This window comes from Neomonachus schauinslandi, chromosome 4 (assembly GCF_002201575.2).
Source record: "Neomonachus schauinslandi chromosome 4, ASM220157v2, whole genome shotgun sequence".
NCBI classification, from domain to species: Eukaryota; Metazoa; Chordata; class Mammalia; order Carnivora; family Phocidae; genus Neomonachus; species Neomonachus schauinslandi.
Window position 1 is genome coordinate 177,147,167 of NC_058406.1, and position 22,277 is coordinate 177,169,443.

Genomic DNA, 22,277 nt, shown 5'->3' on the forward strand with positions numbered 1-22,277 from the left:
TCTGTCCCTCTCCATGTGGCAGAATTGTCAACTGAACCAGGATCCTACCCTAACCCCCTTCCAGCTTGAGATCTGGCCATCTCTTTCTTCCCATCATTCTGCCCTACTCTGCTGGTCCCCATGTTTCCACTGGTTGGAGAAGTAGGAGGTTGGGTGCTGAAGCTGCCAACACAACTCAACTTTAACCAGAGGGCAGTTCTCTGGGGTCATTGCTGGCTGGGCCAGCGACTAAGAAAGTAGTACTGTGACTTGTCTGCTGCTATCATGTGTGCATGTGCGTGTGCATGTGCTGGTGTGTGTGTGTGCGCATGTGCATGTTGACAAAGATTCTCCTTGACAAAAATTTGTTAGGGCTCCTCTGAGCCCTCTTCTCAACTAGGATTCAATCTTGACCTTTTGTGTCTGTCCTGTCCTTGCTGGGTCTGCAGAGAGCAGTTTTAGCAAGACTCCTGCTAAGTCATCACTCCCATCTTCGATATCTGATCAGGTTCCTCAGTCCCATCTTTGAGTCTTTGAACCCCCCACCCTTCATATCTCCTCACAGTGATTTTCCATCCACTGCCCCTCCCCCCACTCCTTGGTTGTAAATCCTCACCTGTCCTGTCATGTTTGGAGTGGAGTCCCATCTCTCTCCCCTATTGCAATAGTCTTGAATAAAGTCTTCCTTACCATTTTAACAAGTGTCAGAATAATTTTTCTTTAATAGTGTGTGTGCGTGTGTGTATGTAAGTCTATGTAGACAGAGCTTTCTCAGATTATCCTTGGGGAGGAAGGGGAGAAGGGAAAGACAGCATTAGGGCACCTCTGGGTCCTCTGCTCTAAGAGCATCATTTTGAAAATCTAATATATTCAAATAATCCTAACAGGTTAGGCTGATCTGGACGATGCAAGTTCCACGAAGGCGGGAGTTGTATGTTTTGTTCACCACTGTGTCCTCACTACCTAGAAGAGAATGAATACTTATTTGAAGAAAGAATAACTATATGCCCAGGGGCCAGCACTGAGGGTGGAGCACCAGCAGGGCAGGGGGAGTCCATGGTGTTTTGCAGGGTGGGACAACATGAGGTACTGACAGGCACGGAGTGACCTGAGAATAAATTGCACACGGTCCCCCTTCCTGGCAGTTACAGTCTAGTGGGAGAAAGTGAACAATGAAACACAATAATGCAAAGTCTGGCAATGCTGTAAAGGCAAAGGATGGCAAGCTTGGAAGCACACGTGAGAACAGCTAAGCCATGTAGCGAGGGGGATGAGGAGGGTACCCCAGAGGAAGTAACTCCTAGGGAGGGTCCTGAACTCATCATTATCAGCCTGGGAAAGGAGAGAAAGTACAGAGAAAGCAGGGAGCAATCCTAGCAGATTGGGGGGGGATGAAGTAGTTTCTGTCTGCCTGGGGCATGGAAAGAGGGCATGAGTAGAGAGATGGCTGAAGAGGGGTCAGGGGCCAGGTCTAGAAGGGCTTTCCAGAGAGTTTGGGCTATATCCTCTGAGCAGGCACACCTTGATCCTATTCATTTACATGTGCCCTCCCTGTGTTCATTTAGTGGTTCATTCATTCATTCATTCATTCATTCAACAAATGATTTTGAGGACCTACCATGGCTAGCCACTGCATTAGCCACAGTTTTCGAAGCAAGAAAGTGACATGGTCCCAGTCTCAAGGAGTTCACATCTGATGGGGAAGCTTGAGGTGCCATCAATTAGTTATTTGGGCTCTGTACCTCCAATGTATCCATTCCTATATGAGGCCTGGATGCTATTGGCCTTGACGTTGGCCAAGGTACTATTTTCAGTGGTTGGATTCTCTATTAGAGATCGAGTCCTTTTATTTAAGCAAGGGGGCCTCAGAGCATTGCATTTTAAGCTATTACTGTGAACTATGATCTCATCGGTGATTAGCAGATGGGGAAGTCACAGACAATTAGCAGTAAATTGTGAGAGCATATACACCTGGGCTGAGAGGCAGTGTTATGAGCTGTAGTGCGCACTGGGGAGCTGGAGGGGGCAGCCCTGTTGTGCTGGTTGTCGGTGTTAACTTGGCACCACTGTCACCCTCTTCTAAGGTCTTCTCTGCGTCACAGAGAAGCCAGGGGCTGCATCCCAAAATTGCCTTCCCCATGCAGTTCTGGGCTATCATTTCTTAAGGTGCACAGTGTTTGAGGGATTTGGGGTCTGCTCAAGGAAAATGAGTGATCACAAAGTGATAAGAGCTTGCACAGGCTTTGTTTGGGCAACATGCTGATAGGTTTGCAATGCAGTTCACCTGGTCCCAAACCACACACTTAACCACTAGATGACACAGTTTTCACTGGATTCCAGGAAGGTAGGCTTAAAGTCAAACAGTCATTATGGGAGGGGAAACCAGCCTATTCACTGAAGGTTTTTAATCAGGAATAACTGTGTGTGTGTGTGTGTGTGCATGTAGTTGTGTTGGTAAAGGAAGCAGAGGAAGATGGAGAAGGGGAAGGGGAAGGAGAACCAGCTGGATGGGCCTCAGCTGAGCTGGGATTCAGGGAGTTGCTCTCGGGGCCACAGGGAAACAAGAAGTTAGAGGAATGGAAGGTGGGCTCCTTCACAGAGGATTTGACTAGAAGCTCATGGGGCATCCAGGTGGTGGTGCCTGGAACCACTTGGATGTTTGATTTCCCAGTTCAGGAGAGAGTTCTGGGCTTACCATCTAGGTGCATGTGGGTGTGTATGGGTATGTGTGGAAGAAGTGTGTGTGCCTGTAAGTATATGTGCATGTGGGTGTGTGGGTGTGGAAGTGTATATGCATGTGAGAGTGTGGGTATGTGTATGTGTATACCCATGTGTGTAAGTGTACGTGTACATAAGTGGGTGGTTGTGTGTAAGTATATATGCATGTGTGTGGAAGTATACGTGCATGTGAGTGTATATGAGTGTGTATGGAAGTGTTCTGTATATGTACATGTGTCTGTGCACGCATGTGTGCACGTGCACGTTTACACAAACCGAGGAGGGGCCGAGTTTCGGGTTGGGTCCCAGCAGCGTGGAGCAGAGATGGGCTGTGGAGCAGTGAGCACCAGAAGCAGGGTTATGACGAGGGTTGTGGGGGCTGGCAGACACTGTGGGCTTCCAGAGGATGTCGGGCCAACCTCATTCAGGCTCAGAGGGCAGGGAGGACTTAAGGTGACAGGGCAGCCTTCTTTACAGTGAGCAAAGGAGAGGAGGTCAGAGAGCCCATGTGGAGTCAGAGGGCACGAGACTGGGACCTGGTTCTCTGCACTGGCTCTATGTCTACTCCTGCTTGTTGAATCTTGGCCAAACGTGTCCCCCTACTTTGGGCTTTAGTTTTCATATGCGCAAAATCAAGTCTTTGGACCACAGATGATCTTTAAGCTCTTTGCAGGTTTAACATTGTATTTTTATTATTATTATTTTTAAATTTTATTATGTTATGTTAGTCACCATACATCATTAGTTTTTGATGTGGTGATCCACGATCCATTGTTTTCGTATAACACCCAGTGCTCCATGCAGTACGTGCCCTCCTTAATACCCATCACCGGGCTAACCCATCCCCCCCCTCCCCTCTAGAACCCTGTTTGTCTGTCAGAGTCCATAGTCTCTCATGGTTCATCTCTCCCTCTGATGTCCCCCCCTTCATTTTCCCCTTCCTTCTCCTAATGTCCTCCATGCTATTCCTTATGTTCCACAAATAAGTGAAACCATATGATAACTGACTTTCTCTGCTTGACTTATTTCACTTAGCATAATCTCCTCCAGTCCCATCCATGTTGATGTAAAAGTTGGGTATTCATCCTTTCTGATGGCTGAGTAATATTCCATTGTATATATGGGCCACATCTTCTTTATCCATTCATCTGTTGAAGGGCATCTCAGCTCTTTCCACAGTTTGGCTATTGTGGACATTACTGCTATGAACGTTGGGGTGCATATGGCCCTTCTTTTCACTACATCTGTGTCTTTGGTGGTAAATACCCAGGAGTGCAATTGCTGGGTCATAGTGTAGCTCTATTTTTAACTTTTTGAGGAACCTCCACACTGTTTTCCAAAGTGGCTGTACCAACTTGCATTCCCACCAACAGTGTAAGAGGGTTCCCCTTTCTCCACAACATCTCCAACATTTGTTGTTTCTTGCCTTGGCAATTTTTCCATTCTAACTGGTGTAAGGTGGTATCTCAATGTGGTTTTGATTTGAATTTCCCTGACGGCTAATGATGATGAACATTTTTTCATGTGTCTGTTAGCCATTTGTATGTCTTCTTCAGAGAAGTGTCTGTTCATGTCTTCTGCCCATTTTTTGACTTGATTATTTGTTTTTTGGGTGTTGAGTTTGAGAAGTTCTTTATAGATCTTGGATACCAGTCTTTTATCTATAGTGTCATTTGCAAATATCTTCTCCCATTCTGTGGGTTGCCTCTTTGTTTTGTTGACTATTTCCTTTGCTGTGCAGAAGCTTTTTATCTTGTTGAAGTCCCAAAAGTTCATTTTTGCTTTTGTTTCACTAGCTTTTGGAGATGTATCTTGAAAGAAGTTGCTGTGGCCTATGTCAAAGAGGTTACTGCCTATGTTCTCCTCTAGGATTTTGATGGATTCCTGTCTCAAATTGAGGTCTTTCCTCCATTTTGAGTTTATCTTTGTGTATGGTGTTAGAGAATGGTCGAGTTTCATTCTTCTGCATGTGGCTGTCCAATTTTCCCAGCACCATTTATTGAAGAGACTGTCTTTTTTCCATTGCATATTTTTTCCTGCTTTGTTGAAGTTTATTTGACATAGAGTTGAGGGTCCATATCTGGGTTCTCTATTCTGTTCCATGGGTCTAGATGTCTGTTTTTGTGCCAGTACCATGCTGTCTTGGTGATCACAGCTTTGTAATATAGCTTGAAATCAGGCAACAAGATGCCCCCAGCTTTGTTTTTCTTTTTCAACATTTCCTTGGCGATTCGGGGTCTTTTCTGATTCCATACAAATTTAAGGATTGTTTGTTCCAGCACTTTGAAAAATGTCATTGGAATTTTGATCGGGATTGGCACTGAAGGTATAGATTGCTCTGGGTAGCACAGACATTTTAACAATGTTTATTCTTCCGATCCATGAGCATGGAATATTTTTCCATCTTTTTGTGTCTTCTTCAATTTCGTTCATGAGTGTTCTGTAGTTCCTAGAGTATAGATCCTTTACCTCTTTGGTTAGGTTTATTCCGAGCCATCTTATGGTTTTTGGTGCTATTGTAAATGGAATCGTTTCTCTAATTTCTCTTTCTATAGTTGCATTGTTAGTGTATAAGAAAGCAACTGATCGCTGTGCATTGATTTTGTATCCTGCCACATTACTGAATTGCTATATGAGTTCTAATAATTTGGGGGTGGAGTCTTTTGGGTTTTCCACATAAAGTATCATGTCGTCTGCAAAAAGAGAGAGTTTGACTTCTTCTTTGTCAATTTGAATACCTTTTATTTGTTTTTGTTGTCTGATTGCTATTGTTAGGACTTCTAGTACTATGCTGAACAATAGTGGCGAGAGTGGGCATCCTTGACGTGTTCCTGATCTTAAGGGAAAGGCTCTCAGCTTTTCCAAATTGAGGATGATATTCGCTGTGGGTTTTTCATAGATGGATTTTATGAACGTGAGGTGGGATTTATCCCCAGGATGCAAGGGTGGTTCAACATTCGCAAATTGATCAATGTGATAGAACACATTAATAAGGACGGAGAAGAACCATGGTCCTCTCAACTGATGCAGAAAAAGCATTTGACAAAATACAACATCCTTTCCTGATTAAAACTCTTCAGAGTGTAGGGATAGAGGGAACTTTTTTTTTTTAAGATTTTATTTATTTATTTATTTGAGAGAGAGAATGAGATAGAGAGAGAGAGCATGAGAGGGGGGAGGGTCAGAAGGAGAAGCAGACTCCCTGCTGAGCAGGGAGCCCAATGTGGGCCTCGATCCCGGGACTCCAGGATCATGACCTGAGCCGAAGGCAGTCGCTCAACCAACTGAGCCACCCAGGTGCCCTAGAGGGAACATTCTTTTTTTTTTTTTTAAAGATTTTATTTATTTATTTGACAGAGAGAGAAACAGCGAGAGAGGAAACACAAGCAGGGGGAGTGGGAGAGGGAGAAGCAGGCTTCCTGCAGAGCAGGGAGTCCGATGCGGGGCTCGATCCCAGGACCCCAGGATCATGACCTGAGCTGAAGGCAGACGCTTAACGGCTGAGCCACTCAGGCGCCCCTAGAGGGAACATTCTTAACATTGTATTTTTAGATAGAGTTTTTTAAAATTTTATTTTTATTAATTTTTATGAGCCCTGGATTGCTGGAACATTGAGATAATAAAATCTCTCCCCAAGAGTTGTTATGAAGATCAACTGAAATCATTTTTGGAAATAGACTTTACAAACTGTAAAGCACTCAGAAAATGGTTCTCATTACCATTATTGTTACAATCATGTCAAGATAGGAGTCAGTGTATTATGAAAGAACTATATTTGAAATTATTTCCAAACAGAAGCTGATTGCACTCGAGTCGAGCTGTTTTTCTAAAAGGAAAAGACAGGTGCATGGAGTTGACTCAGATTGCTTATCAGAATGGCGATATTATCTTCCTGGGGCCGGAGGGGCAGGATGGTGGCGGGAGGTGTGTGGCTGATATGCAATTAATAATTCAAATCTGCACAGGGCGCTATTCTGCAGGGCACCCTGCCCCCCTGGTAACTTATCAATAAAATATTTGGTTCAGTTGTTTGGAGCCCACAGCTCATCTGAGAGCAACATTCTCACTTGGAAATGCTGGTTGGCACAGGAAGCAGAGCGTCAGAAAAGCCTGCGGGTCTGGAATAAAAATGTCAGGGGAGGAAATGAGTCTCCGACACCCCTTCTCTTACTGCATCCAAAAGGGGAGCCTTGAAATCTGGGTCAGCAGTGGTGACTGCATCGCTGGGAAAATTCTGCCTCAGGGGGCAGTGGGGAGCGCCATGCACCATGTTGAGCCAGCCCCTTCTGCGAGGTGTCCACCTCCATCCTGGGAGTGGTCCAGACACTCTGGCTCAGGGTGCAATCTCCAAGGGTCCAGTGAAATCCTTTGCATGCCTTTAAGGCAATATACATGCTTTACTTTTGCTGAATTATCCATTTTTTCATGATTAAAGTAACATATACTCCTTAAAGGAAATTTTGTAAATGTGGACAAATAACCAAGATTTAAAGATAAAGGCAAAGGACAAATGCCCATTATTTCAGAAAAGCCGTCATGTGTAATAATAGCAACAAGCTATGTTGGGTGGGGCAGAGGGCCAAGCTGCTGGGAGATGAGACTCATTGTTGCTTGTCATCCATACAGCAGCCTTGTGAGGCATTGTGGGTGCACAATCGTTTATCGACACTTCAAATCCCACGATGCTCTAAAAGCTGACGTTTGTTTTATAACGAATTTGGGGGCAAAACATGCCCTGAAATTAGTCCTATTTATAGACTCCAGTTATGCCACCTGGTGTGAATATTCATGTATTGTGAGAACATTTTTATTAACAGATTTAATTACTGAGCATTGCCTCAGACCCTTTTGGGGATGTTCTCTAGTATATGATATTTTAACCATACTTTTCAAACCTGAGAACTTCAAAATTCTACACAGCGGCTTCCATGACTATCCCCATGTAGCATATGAAGAATCTTTGGTGCACAGTTTATGCCTGACCCAACACTGAACCACTGACAAGTGGGGGATTCGAACCATGGTCTGCGCACCTCGAGGAACTGAGTTCGGAACTCTCAACCCAGAGTGTCGGGACCTTTTCCACATCACACCCCATAGAGAGAGTGAGAAGCTGTCTGACCTCCTGGGGGGGAGCTGGGGAGGCTGTTTAGGATCAGGGCCAGTGATGCCGGGCTGTTCTGCCCACTGCCGTTCCAGAGTTCTGCCCTGGTTCACCCGTCTTTTTAGCCTGCAGGCTGTTGGCACAGAGTCTGCTCACACTTTCAACTCTCATTTAATGAATATTATGTACCCACCAAAAGGCTGGGAAGTGGTGCTTCAGGGCAGGACTCTGGAATGAGAGCCCCTGGGTTTGAAAGCTACCGCCCCTATTTTCCAGTTCTAAGATCTTACCAGGAGAGTTGCTCAGATCTCTGAGCCTCAGCTTCTTCATCTGTGAAATGGTGATGATAACACAGTCCTAACTTCCAACTGAGGGCAGCTACGCTCACATGGTCCTTAAGAAGGAGGGGACACAGTGGAGCTGGTGTGGGGCGTTTCTGAGTTCCGGGTCATCTGCCTGACTTTATGGGAGCACAGAATGGGAGGCAGCAGGTCCTCAGACCCAGCCCTTGGAGGAATGCCTTACCTCTTCTCTAAGAGGGACTGTACTCATCTCATGGGAAGCTGTGCGTCACTCACACAGGCTGAAAAACGTGGGTGGGGGTGACCGGAATCAGCACCCAGAAGATGTCAAGACTGTCAAGAATACAGAGTTATTGAGAAAGCCCCTCTATTGGGCCTGAACATATGGAGACTAAGCAGTCCCTATTCTGTGTTTCTCTTTGTATGTTCCCTCTGCCAGAGTTTACACTTGGCATTAATAAGATCAAACCTAAAATTTCACAAGCAGAATTCAGTGGGGAAAACATCAGGTTGGAGTCCCTGGTTGGAATATTATGCCAGGTTTGTTTCTGAGTTATACCAGGTTCCTAGAAATCACATGACATTTGAAGTTCTTCTAATAAATGAGATGAACAGGCCAAGAAGTAGGCAAACAGAAAACATTATCTCTAATGTCAGGAAGACTGCCTTTCTTCACCGCCCCCTCCAGCCTTATACAAGGCCCAAGAAGAGGCGTGATTCCTAGTTCGTCAACCATAAGCCAGGTTCCTGGCTCTGTTTCTTGCGCTTTACCCTTTATGGGAAGACTGGGTACCATGGAATGGGCTGACCCAGGGGCAGGGACTCAGTGCTTTGGGGCTGTATAGGAGCAGATGGCCAGATGCCCACCTGGCAGGGTTCTTGTTGATCCAGTGAAGATTCTCGGCACCATCTTGCCCCCTTGCTCCTCTGTTTGAGAGAGCCTGGAAGGAAGCCACACCTCCCAGACTCAGGATGGGGTCCCCATCACCTCCATCTGTTTCACTTCAGGCCTTGTCATCACTGAGCCGGGGCCAGGTTCTGGGTGAAGCTTGACAGCAGCAGCCCCACCATCACCCCCAAATTGGCAGCATCCACAAGCCTGGGGCTGGCCTGATGCTTACTACCTTGGTTTCTTCCCAGTTATCTTGCTTAGGACCATATTCTGCTTCTAGTCCAGGGACTCTGTCCTAAGTCCTAGCTCAGAGTTTAGGGATAACATCTATGCTTGGTAAACTCTCTCCCTGGGGCTGAATCTACCTCCCCACAGCCTGTCTGCTTCCCAGGGCCTCTGCTGAACATGCCATAGATTCCAGAAGGACCCTGCGCTATGGATCAGAGCAAAATTTGATGGCCCACATCAAGTTTCCTCTGTCTTTGGGGATGCCGTGCTGTCAGAGTCTGATGGCCATCAGAGGCCGGACTCATTGCTGGGACGTTTGCCGAGTCCCCAGCCCACCTGAACTCAGCTTCCCCCCTCTTTCCTGTGATTCCAAGTCTCAGCACGCGCTGAGCTTGACTTTGTTTAAATGTCCTCAGCAGCTTGCACTGAATAAACCTGGAGGCTTTCTCGGTCTGCAGAGGTAATAATGAAGCCTGGTGTGTGGAAGGCTTTACAGTTGACAAAGGTTTTCACCTGATACCCTCTTCTCACTCTACTGGGACCTCGTGTATTTCTTTGATACCTGTATAGTTTCTGAGAGCAAAGGTCATTCCAAACATGGCTCGGCGTTCAAGCCCCTTTCCCCACTCCCCTGCTTTGTGCTTCGCTGGATACCATAGTCTCTCTTCTGCCGGGGGGGGGGTTCTCACCTGAGATATATCAGGTAGGTATTTCCTTGAGAGCGTGTCCACTGGACCTAAGTTTCTTCTAAATGGCCTACTGTTAAGAGTCAAGAATTTAGAGAATGGTTGGGATTTCATACTTCTCCTTCCATTACTTCAACCTTGTACATTCCTCCAACACAGAACTTACCAGAGTAGCTCAGTGTTTGCAAAGATGGACTTAGACGAGTGTAGATTCTTAGGGAAGAGATAATGCATCTCACTACATTTTGTTTTCCTTTTAGTAGTGGACACAGGAAGAGCCCTTTCCCTAACATCCCCTGTAGTGAGTGGGGCCAGTGACTGAGCTCTGGCAAGAATGTGCCACCTCCAGGCTGGGTGCCTAAGACCTTCTGAGTGACGTCCCTTCCTTCCTGTCTTCTCTTCAGCTGGCTGGACATAGAGGATCAAGCAGAGCGCTCTATGTCCCCAGTGGCAGGAGGTAAGTCCTGAAATCATGGCATGGAGCAGCCCTCCCACCGCCCCGACTTGTCCAACAGGATGTGAATGAGAGAAATCTCTGTGTTTTAGCCACTAAGGTGGGAGTTACCTGTGACAGCGGTCAGTGTTGACTGACCGATAGAGTTCTGATCCTAGTTCGGCAACTAACTACACCATCTGGGAAAAATCCTTTAATTTTCTGAGCTCTCTCACCTGCACGAAACTTTCCTGGGAGTCTTTGAAGTCAAGGGACAAAGAGGGCGTAGGATGCAATCTTCCCAGGAGAGGGTGTAATCCACCTGCAACCACTTCCCAGCCCATGACCTTGTCACTGTTCCTCCAACAGTTCGCATGGGCTTGATCCCACTTCTGGGCCTTTCCGATTCTTTCTGACTCCTGCACTTTCCTCCCAGGGTGCTTCTTTCTCATCGTTTAAAGCAAATCTTCAACACAAAGGCCTCAAAGAAGGCCTCTTTGTGGATTCCAGCTCAATAGCCTCCCTGACCCCCAATTCTTTATCCCCATCGTCCTACCCAATTTTCTTTATTGCTTCTACCCCTAACTGGAAGTAGACCATTTATGTATTGGTTTATAGGAATATGATCTATTATCCGCACCCTGAATGCTAGCTCTACGAGGGCAAGATTTTGCCAGGATTTCTCTGGAGCTTAGGAAAGCAGAGGCACATTGTAGGTGCTCAATATATGCTGGTTGAAGGGACGTACAAGGTACTGTGGGGATTACATGAGTTCATTATGTAAAGAGTTGGGCATTGGGCCCTGCACACCGCAGGAGCTCAGTAAATGGCAGGTGTGTCGAATGTCTGTTTACACGTCCCTCTTTCACACTCAACTGTGAGCCTCTCAAGGTCAGGGACCGGACCTTATTTATCTGTGCTTCCCAAAGAACCTTGTACATAAGAGGTGGTCAATAAAGGTCTGTGATGGAAGAGAAACTCAACTCCTATCTTCAATTAGTATAGCCAAAGACCAATGAAACCATCCTTGTTCTAAAAAAAATTAAACCTTTTTATTAGTATATTTATTTTATATATAAAAGAAATACAAAAAAAGAAACACAAAGAAAATGCTTTTATGGCAAATCGGACTTGTCGGTGCCTTCAGCTTGGGCTCCAGGCTCTGGCCCGCTGGGTGTCAACAAAGTCCGCCGGTTGTAATGACCCTTGATAATCCCCGTGTTGTTGTTCTCGTTGAGGAGCTGCTTCTGCCTTTGCCTGTTGAGGGACTGGACAAGGCCCAGGACGACCGCGGCCAAGGAGTACTGCCCGGGCAGTCTTCTCGGGGGCAGGATGAATGGGTTGGGTTGGACTCTTCCCAGCAGAAAGTACGTCTTGATTTTTCCTTCCTGTTCACTGATGCCCTTCACATAGATCTCCCCTCGGTAGTCAAAGGCAAAGCCCTGGTCCTTCAGGATGAGATAGGTCTCCTCAGGGACTTGGATCCTGCCGCTGACCCCTGTGCTGTCCATTCGACTTGCCAGGTTCACGGTTTTGCCCCAAATGTCATACTGTGGTTTCTTAGCGCCGATAACGCCAGCTACCACCGAGCCGTGGCTGATGCCTGCAGGTGACCAAAGGAACAAGAGGTGAGAGAAGAGGGACATCACTGAGGTGGCTGCACCCCAGCCTGGGACAGTGACCAGCGAGGGGGCGGTCTCTGTGCTTAAACTGCAGGGCCCAGATCCCACCTCAGTTACTCATTACATGTGTGGCCTGCGTCCGTTCCTTAGCCTACATGGACCTCACTTTTCCCATCTTCAAAGTAGAAGATGAATCGAGATGATGGAAGTAAGGCCTTGGCATGGTGCCTGACAACCAGGGGGGGCTCGAGAGGAAATTATTATTATTCTCACATGGACACTGACTTATCGTGGCTGCTGGGACAGACGGAGCACTGGACCAGGAGTCAGGACATCAGGTGTCCTCCAGCCTCTTCTGGTACAGTACTCTGAGAGCTCGGGTAGAACTTTTCCTTCTCTGTCTGTGTCCAGGTCCTGAGCATCATTCCCTGGTCCATGGCAAAAACCTCCCACCCGGCCTCCCCGTCCCCTGCCTTGTCCTCTGCAGACCGTCCTCCACACCACTGCCAGAGCAGGAGGGCTCTTGCTGGGGTGCATCTGACCGAGTTCCAACCCACTTCAACACTGCCGTGGCTCCTTTGGCCTACAGGATGATGCCCATGCGCCTTGGAACCTGAGCCAAGGGCCTCTCGAATCTGGCTCTTGCCTGCTTTGTCAGCCTCCTCACCACCACCTCCTTCACCACTTCACCTTTCTTTGCATTGTACCCACCCCGAAGTGCTAGAGTTGCCCTCACCTGCTGGCCATCAAGTACCTCTGTGCCTTTGTCCCTGCCCATCTCCCTGCTTGGACTATCATGTCTGCCCAATCCCACTGTTTATTTGGCAAATGCCTTTGAAGACAGTTTCAATGACTCCTCTTTCATGAAATGTAGGCTTCTTTTAGGAATAATAACATTTCACTAATCATGGTGGTGGGCATATATGTCTCCTTCTAGTAGACTTAGAATTTCTCATGTATTCTACCTGACTAGACACCTGCCCAGGACCAACACTGTTCCAGGCGTGGGGGAAATGGTGGAAAAGAAAAGAGACATAGCCCCAGCCCTCATGGAGCTTACCTTCTACTGGGGAGAGACAGAAACAAAAAAAAAAGTAATGTATCAATGAATCATAAAGACTATAAAGAAAAACCAGTCGGGTTGGAGGGAGAGAGAGGTGGGAGGGGGCATTTTGGAGGAGGTGGTGAGGGAAGGCCTTTCTAAGCAGACATCTGAAGACAGTGACAGGACAAGCCATGCAGATATCTGGGTTAGATCATTCCAGGCAGGGGGAAGAGCAAACCCCTCCCAGCCCCACACAAAATCAGAGAGAAGTGACTGAGAAATCGGACCTTTCAGACCGCGTGGGAGTTACAGGGATGGAGATCTCTCCGTGATTTGCAGAGCACTTACAGACATCACCCCATCTGATTCCACGTTACTACCGCAAGGTGGGGGCAAGGGCGGGGGGGGGGGCGGGGAACGGGGGTAAATAATATCATGCCCAGCTTGCACATGAGGAAACTGACATTCGGAGGGTTCGAATGGCTTGCCCAACATCGTAGAGCCGGTCGCAGCAGACCCCAAACACAAACTGAGATGCCCAGCCAAGTCGGGAAAATGATCTTCTAACTTCTGAACGATGCCAGCACTCTGAGATTTCACACCAAAGGTCGGCCCTGACCCCAGAGACATCTCCTGGCTTTGTTCAGGGTTGATGTTCTGCTTTTTTAGTCCTGGTTCAAGTGTGTGGTCAATGATTTCAGAAAGGACACGTAGGGTTGATGGAACATGTGGGAACAAGCCCTGAACATCCCGGCCACAGATCCAAAACATAAAATAGGACTTCTTTTTATTTTGGTGAACAAAGGTTCCCGGCATTTGTTAGATCTGACAAGTCAGATATTGGCATTTCTTGACCCTTGTTTCTTGAAAGCTACTCAGGGAGACCTAAGTCAGTCAGATGACATGCTGGCCAGAGGATATCTAAAATCCAAACACCGCAGCGAAGGTTGTGTCAGCCTGCAGCCTGGCAGCCAGAACGTCACTGGTCTGTCCTGACGTCCTGGAGCCCCTGCCCGAGCGGCCATTTGGCTGTGTGATCATAAGTCATTACTCCCCTTCTCGGGGCCTGAGTTGACCCACTATGGAATGAAAATGTGGACTAGAGCAGGGGGCCTTCACACCTTGCTGGAGGGGGCCTTGGAGAACCAGCAGGGATGCCGAAGACATTGACAGTTATACACATTATAAAAGGTCACTATTCACATTGCCATGGTTTCAGTTGCACTGTTGTGTTGCTCCAGGCTGTCTCTAAGCTCAAGGAAGGGTGAGCTGTGTGGCCAAGGAAGAGCCAAAAGGCTTTCTCTGTCCCTGAGCAACATAGCATCTGACATCCTTGGGACTCAAATCCTGCTTTTGTTTTAAGGCATTATCCAGAAGAACCAGGGAGCAGCACCCTGACCAACAGCATCAGATGACATGAAGTCAGAATGAAAGGACAGACGACTCAGCTCTCTCCCCCAACAGGGCCTTGTGTGGGTGGGGTACCGCACAAGTAACTTGGAAGAACAGTAGCTAGGGCGTAGTGTTTGCTGTGTCTTTCTGCACACGGGCCAGTGTCTCTCCCTGGCTTCCAGCACCCTGAGTGAGAAGAAGGCCAGACTGGCCTGAGCTGATGCTCCCTGTCCTTGGCAAGGTCACACTGAGCCTGCTGCTTTTCGCAGGAGAAAGCTACCCATGGCCCAGGGCATCGGGAGGGTCCGATGGAGCCAGGCCAGCCAGCTCTGTGGGGCCCCCCACTCGCCACACCTCTGGCGGCTACTCACCAATCCGGAGTTCGAAATTGTTGAAGGAATGCTTGTTGATCTCCTGTATGCTCTCGGTCAGGGCGAGGGAGAAGTCGGCCAGGGCGCACAAATGTCCCCACTTGTCTTCACATTGCTGGAGCAGAGGGGAGAGAAGAATTCATTCACCGTGGCGAACGTGAACCTTTCTGCAGCAGGGGCCTGTCCTATGTCCCAGCCCACCTGCGCGTCCCTGAGATGGAGATAACCAGGTATGTGAGCCCCTGTACACTCAAGTCAGCAGCGTCCCCGAAACGCGGGATGACGGGAGATGTGCTGAAGCGAGTGTAATATGCGTGGCTCATCATATTCCTTTCCCCACATCTACACTTGTCCTGTCGGGTTGATGCACCACGCATTCCTGAGTACACTTACGGTGTGTATGTGTGTGTGTATGTGTATGTGTTTAAGTGCTAGGAAATCTGTATATTTCCTTTGAAGCGCTCACACCGTCTGTTCAAGGGATGTTTCATATAGACATTTGCTCACAGAACTCCTGAGGGAAGAGCACAGTAAGCCTCTGGGCCTCTCTGAACCTCAACCTCCTCAATTATAAAATGGGGATTCACATATATGTCCTGCCTGCCTCCCAAAGACTGCATGAGATTGTGTATGTAAAAGCACTTTGTGCCCCTCCAGAGCACAGGTTGGTGAATCATGGTGGGCCAGATAGTAATATTTTAGGCTTTGTCATGGTTGCTCAACACCACCATTTTAGCTTGAAAGGAACCAAAGCTAAACTATGAATAAATGGGTATGGCTGTGTTCCAATAAAGTTTTATTGACAAAAACAGATTTGGCCGGCTGGTTGTACTTTGTGGACCCTGCTATAGAGCGCCACGCATGCTTCCAATGACTAGTGTGGGGGTCTTCCCAGGGAGTTGCTCATGGAATGTTTCTAGGTTTTTAGTTGGAAAGCAAGTGAAGGAAGGATGAGAGGAAGAAATGAGGATTCCTTCTTCCCAGTAACTTAGACTCATATCCATGTAGGCTTTTGCGTGGGGAGCATGACACGGTCTCAGGTAACTCATCCACTAACGCTGGAAGGTAGATGCTAGTGTTCCTACTTGACAATAGTGCCTGGCCCACAGTCAGCCCTCAAAAGAGTGCGAGCTGTTATTCTTACATACCGTAAGAATAAGAAAACAGGCTGGCATCAGGGGTTTGGTAACAGCTACATCTAAGTCATAGCCAGGGTATTTCTTGGCCCTGATTTTGTTCATCAAGTCAACAACGAGGTTCAGAATGGCGCCTAGAGGTTTCTCAATCATAACGAAGCGTCGTTACACCCAGTAGACCTTACTTCCCACGGGAGCAAATGTACGTCACACAACTGCAATATCCAGTTCATCAGATTCTCTCCCCACCAGTCCGCATGCAGCCTGGTGACGGTAGCCTCACTGCCTTCAGCGACATGAGAACAGTGAGGTGCCTGCCATGTGGTGTGGCCGTGTGCAAGGAGTTGCTTTACCTGTTTTTCGGGGGACAGGCCTGACACGGCCATGTAGGTGCTGCCAATGGTCTTAATCTTTTCAATGTCCTGGAACCGGTCTTCGCCAAGCAGCTGAAATAGACCCAGGCAATGATATTAGTCCTGGTGTTTATTCTTCCAGAAGACGGGGTTGCTTTCCTGAAGAGGCCCCCGGCTCACAATGAGGACTACCTCTGCCTGGTTTAGCATCCTCAAGACAGCTACTTTTCTCTCTGAGAATCATGCCTTTAGGCAGTCAACGTACGTTTACTGAGCACCTGCTAAGTGCCAGGCGCCGCGATGGGTGCACCCAGATACTCTTTAAGGAGTAGATCTGTTTCAGTGAATCTTTGAAATAAATGGTTATTTTATTGGTTCAAAAAAGAAATCACAAATGTTCCCCAATCCGAGAACAAATCTTTTTTGGCTATACTTTCAACATGTATTTGGAATCTTAACACTTGCTGACAGCATCCCGGTCTGAGCCACTGTTGGCTTACACCTGGTTGTTGTACCACCATGACCTACCTACTCCCTCCCTCACCCCCACACTCCTAGCCCGGCAGGCAGAGAGATCCCATTCCATGGCAAGTCAGATCATGTCCCCACTCTGTGCAAAACCCTCCTGTGGCTTCCCATTCTACTTCCCCCAACAGATGTCCATGTCCTAATCCTTGGAACCCGTGGATATGTTACCTTCCATGGCAGAAAGGACTTTGTAGATGTGATGAAGTTAATAATCCTAAAACGGGGCGATTCTCTAGATTAGCTGGGTGCGCTCCACGTAATCACAAGCATCCTTATAAGTGAAAGGAGGAGGCAGGAAAGGTGGAGAAAGCAATGTGAGGGCAGAAGCAGGAGTCAGAGGTGTGACTGCCGGCTCTAAAGATGGGGGAAGGAGCCACATGCCAAGGAATGCCGGTGGCCTTTAGAAGCTGCAATGACATGGATTCTCCCCTGGAGCCTCCAGAAGGAACACAGCCCCACTGACACCTTGATTTACCCTGTGAGATCCATTTTGGACTTCTGACCTCCAAACTGTAACATAATAAATTTCTGTTGTTTGGAGTCACTAAATTGGTGGTGATTTCACTTGATCTTAGCCAAAAGACCAAGAAGCGATTAAATTGGTGGTGATTTGTTACAGCAGCAGTAGTAACTAATACGGCAACTATCCATTGATCTTCTGCAATGTCTCATGAACAAGATGGGAGGTCCCAGCCATCAGAGGGTTGACAGCCCAGGCAGGGGCGGGACCACATGTTAAAGAAATAATCACACAAAACGTGCCCTAGTTCAATTCTAGTAAAGTGCATGATGGAAACATACAGGGTGTAGGAACGAGGAGAATGGAGCATTTTGTTAACATCTGGAGGCTTCCCTGAGCAAGCGATTTCTAGCTTCACTTTTAAGAGCGAGGAAGGAAAGGTCTTTCAGCGGCGGGTGCTTGGCTTTGTGTGCTGGGAAGCTGGCGCCATGGAAAGGGTTGCGGGGAGCATCCAGACAGAGGGGACAACACGAATGAGGGCCGGAGGTTGGGGAGAATGCATGTTAGGTTCAAAGAAGTAAGAAGAGGGCTGTAGTTATTTTTCTCATCTTAAGAAAAGTCCTTGTGGACATCACATTTCTTTTGCTATAAAAATCCTCAAATTGTCTCTCCTCACTGCCTCTAAATTCTTCCCTGTGCTTTTCTAAATCCGCTACAGACCGGCATCCCGAGTCCCCCCTTAACACTGACATTACTCTTGTTCAGACCTGTGACGACCGTTCCCATTGCCTGACCACTGGCCTCACCCTGCTTGGCCCATCAGCAGGATCTGACCAGTTGATTGTGACACCTTTCCCACGCACGTGGTTTCTGCCCACTCATGGCTTTACTTCCATGTCACTGGCAATTCCTCAGTCCCCTTTGCTAGTTCCTTCTTACCTTCCTTAACTCATGGTGTCGGTGGCCAAAAGGCTCAGGCCCAGACCTCTTCTCTTTTCCATTTTAACTCACTCCCTGGGGCGCCTGGGTGGCTCAGTCAGTTAAACAGCTAACTCTTGATTTCGGCTCAGGTTGTGATCTCAGAGTCATGGGCTCGAGCCCTACGTCTTGCTCCATGCTCAGTGGGAATTCTGCTTGAGATTCCCTCTCTCCCACTCCCTCTCCCTCTGCTCCGTCCCCCACTACATAAATTTTAAAAATCTTAAAAAAGTAACTTACTCCCTTGCAATCTCATGATGGCTCATGGCTTTCAACACAACCTCTTTGCTGAAGATTCCTGAATGTATGTGTTTTCCCTTTACCATCAGACTCTTTCTGCACAAAATTGCTCAGTGACATCCCTGTTACGGGCCTCAGAGGCATCTCTAGCCTGCCATTCTCAAAGCTACACCCTTGGTCCTCTACCCACCTGCTATCTTGATTAATGGTGTCTCCACTTTTCCAGTTGTTCTGGATAAAAACATCATAACCTACATCCAACCTTTCAGGAAATCCTTAGCTCACCTTCAAAGACATCCAGATTCTGACTGTGTCTCACTACCAGCCCCACACAGGCCACACATCCATGAAGCCAGCCCTGAATGGAGGATGTAGGTTCAAAACGCAAACCTCCCTGGCTCCCAGGGCTAAGTTATAGCCTCTTATTCCCCTATGTTGGCAGGTATTTAGCTAGAACTTCTGGTTTTCCAACTCTCTGTCTCCCTTTAAGACTACAATATGCTCAGGGCTCATGCAACAGGTGGGTCAGACCAAGAAGACGAGATGGGTTTTCTACACACATCTTGCTACGGGCATCCTCTCAAAATTAATCTGGAGCTAAGAAAACATGAAAAATTCTAGCTGGAGAGAAATTCTTCTGGGAAACAAGGAAAACCGGCAGATGCTTTTGTGATTTGCTTTGGGGGGTGTGTGTGTGTGTAACCCAATTCACAGCTGAGGCGTCCCTTGTTTATTATTTTTGTTTCTTGAAGCCACTGTTCTGCCCTGGTGAAGGTTCCACCAACTGCACCCAGGAAAGGAAGTGGTTGGAGCATCCTGCACATCCTCAGCCTGGGATCATGTCTGACATTCGCCTTCACACACCACTAAGCAGGTTTGGTCTCTTGGCAGCCCTGTGGCTGTTAAAATGTTAGCTCAGGGATCTTGGCATATCTTTGGTTGCCCATCTCTCTCTCTCTGCCTCCTTACAACTGCCTTTCCCCAGCTTTCTGCAGGGAGGGGGGACCCTTCCTTCCTCTCTTCTCTTGGAACGACTTGGCCAAGGGCCAATTTCGGGCCCAGGAAAAGCTGCCTCCTCCTCAGAAGTCAATCAGAAGGCAGCAAGAGGCTTCATTATTTCATCGAATGTCCATGCAGCAAATGTATCGGCCATATAGCTAAAAGCATCTGGGGGCATAATGCAGGTCTTAATCAGCCCCTTTATTATTTCGCTTGTCTGCACAGAGTGCCGAGATGTGGGAGCATGCTTCGGCCTTCAAGAAAGCAGGGGCTGTGGGGAGAGGAGCCCCGGTATTGGGTTATTGCAAACCCAGTCTTGGAGCATGTGCTCCATGCAATGTCCTGCTTTCCTCTGAGCCAAGAATGAATGTCACACGCTCCCAGGTTCCCGTGGTACTTTTATCAGCAAGAAGAGCAGCATTGTTACTAAAGTCAGCACCAGGCCATCTGGCTGGAGCTTAGCCAGGGCAGAACGTGGAGGATCTCTCTTGACACAGAGGAACAAGGCACGTCTGGGTGTCCCAAGGACCCACGTGGGGAAAGCTGAGAGTGCTCAGGGTGGGCAAGCCATGGAATGTTCCTGCTGACTGCATGCTCTTCCCTCTTCCTCCTCTGACCCTTCTCTTCTACTTCTTCCCCTTTCCGCCCCTTCTTTCCTTTAAAAAAAATAATTTAAAATTTAATTTAGTTAACATATACTGTATTATTAGTTTCAGGGGTAGAGTTCAGGGATTCATCAGTTGCATATAACACCCAGTGCTCATTCCATCACGTGCCCTCCTTAATACTCATCACCCAGTTACCCTAGCTCCAGCAACCCTCAGTTTGTTCCCTAGGGTTGAGTCTCTATGGTTTGTCTCCCTCTCTGATTTTGTCTTATTTTATTTTTCCTTTCCTTCCCCTATGTTCATCTGTGTTGTTTCTTAAATTCCACATATGAATGAAATCACATGGTATTTGTCTTTCTCGGACTTATTTCACTTAACATAATACCCTCTAGTTCCACTCACATCATTGCAAATGGTAAGATCCCATTCTTTTTGATGGCTGAGTAATATCTCATTGTATATATATACCACATCTTCTTTATCCATTCATCTGTTTTTTTTTTTTAATTTTATTTTATTATGTTATGTTAGTCACCATACAATACATCATTAGTTTTTGATGTAGTTGATGGACATGTGGGCTCTTTCCATAGTTTGGCCATTGTGAACATTGTTGCTATAAACATTGGGGTGCAGGTGCCCCTTGGAATCACTATGTTTGTATCCTTTAGATAAATACCCAGTAGTGCAATTGTTGTGTCATAGGGTAGCTCTATTTTTAACTTTTTGCGGAACCTCCATATTGTCTTCCAGAGTGGCTGCACCAGTTTGCATTCCCACTCGCAGTGTAAGAAGGTTCCCCTTTCTCCACATCCTCTCTGACATCTTCTTTTTGATTCTCCCTCTCATCTCTGCCCTCCTCTCTTCTCTCACTTTCCTCCAGTTCCTCCTCCTCCTCCTCCCCTCCTCCTGGTCTAAAACCCAGCTCCTAGACCAATCAATCTCCCCCTCTCCTAGCAATCCAACTTCCCTCTGCAAAAACCCATCTCTACCACTAGGGGCGCTGTCTTGTTTTGGTAAGATACCAGGTGTCTACAAATTGGGGCACGGAGATGCAAATTTAGTTCATATTTATTTATTACAATTTAAATACATGCTCGTGAGTATTTTTGGGGGATGGGGACTATAGAGTTTAAAATAAAACAGCCTATGGCTCAACCTTCAGTCAGGTTTTTTTTTTTTTTAAATACAGTTATTTTAATTTTTTTTAATTTAAAGGTATGTTTTGGATTACACTAGTTTATCTTCACCTTGCTGTTTTCCAGCTTGTTTTTGTCCCCCATTAATTAATTGATTGATTGATTGATTGATTGATCCCTTTAGCAAATACTTAGTAAACATCTCCTATGTTCTAGGCATAGTGCTAGTCCCTGAGGACTTAACAAGATACATAAGGGTTGGGGCTCCTGGGTGGCTCAGTCGGTTAAGCGTCTGCCTTCAGCCCTAACCCTAACCCAGGGTCCTGGGACAGAGCCCTGCATCAGACTCCCTTCTCAGCGAGGAGTCTGCTTCTCCCTCTGCCCTTCCCCTGCTTGTGCTCTCTCTCTCTGAAGTAAATAAATAAAATCTTAAAAGAAGACCAAGATACATAAGAGTATAATTTCTATCTTTATGAGAGTATGGCCTGCCACAAAGAGCTGGAATAAAAGTACTATTATCATGGAATCACCCTCCAGTCTCCACAATGCAAAGCCCTCCGTATGAGTACACTTACTCCTGATATCCCGTGTAAAGGTGATTCAATCATCTTGTCCCTCACTAGACTGTGAAGCCATGGGAACAAGAAGTGACTGTGTCTTATTTATCTCGATCCCCACCCCCATCCCTAGAACAACTAAAACGGCCATTGCTGTCTTTTTGACTACAAAACTGGAACCATAAATGACAGTTAATGGCTAAAAACCAAAACAGTATGGTGGACCTGGGTTCATATGTTGACAGGTGGCAAAACCTGGGCTCTTTCGGTGTCCCAGAGCCTCAGTGTTGCTTATTTATAAAATGAAGGCTAATAATTCCTACTCTGTGCGTTTCGCTGAGGGATAAGTACCGACTGAATGTTATATATTGAAACCGTTTTGCATTTGTGGCAACACATGGTAAACACCTATATCAATAAGATGGGTTTCTGCCCCAGAACTTCATGGTTAGTGGGGGAGGCAGATCTGTACACTGAAGGGTTTTAGATTCTGTGATGAAAGGTTTC

At 47.0% G+C, this 22,277-nt stretch overlaps 1 protein-coding gene across 1 annotated transcript in view; it reads right to left on the bottom strand.

Annotated features, from left to right (window-relative positions):
- Positions 1-11,435: 11,435 nt before the first annotated feature.
- The window catches only part of ADCY8 (adenylate cyclase 8), a 259,560-nt gene continuing 248,718 nt past the window's right edge, over positions 11,436-22,277 (bottom strand). The window contains exons 16-18 of the mRNA XM_021688464.1: positions 16,262-16,354; positions 14,773-14,887; positions 11,436-11,945 (exon numbers count right to left, since the gene is read on the bottom strand). Coding sequence (XP_021544139.1) covers positions 11,458-11,945; positions 14,773-14,887; positions 16,262-16,354 — 696 coding nt within the window. The 3' untranslated portion in view covers positions 11,436-11,457. The remainder of the gene's footprint in view (positions 11,946-14,772; positions 14,888-16,261; positions 16,355-22,277) is intronic.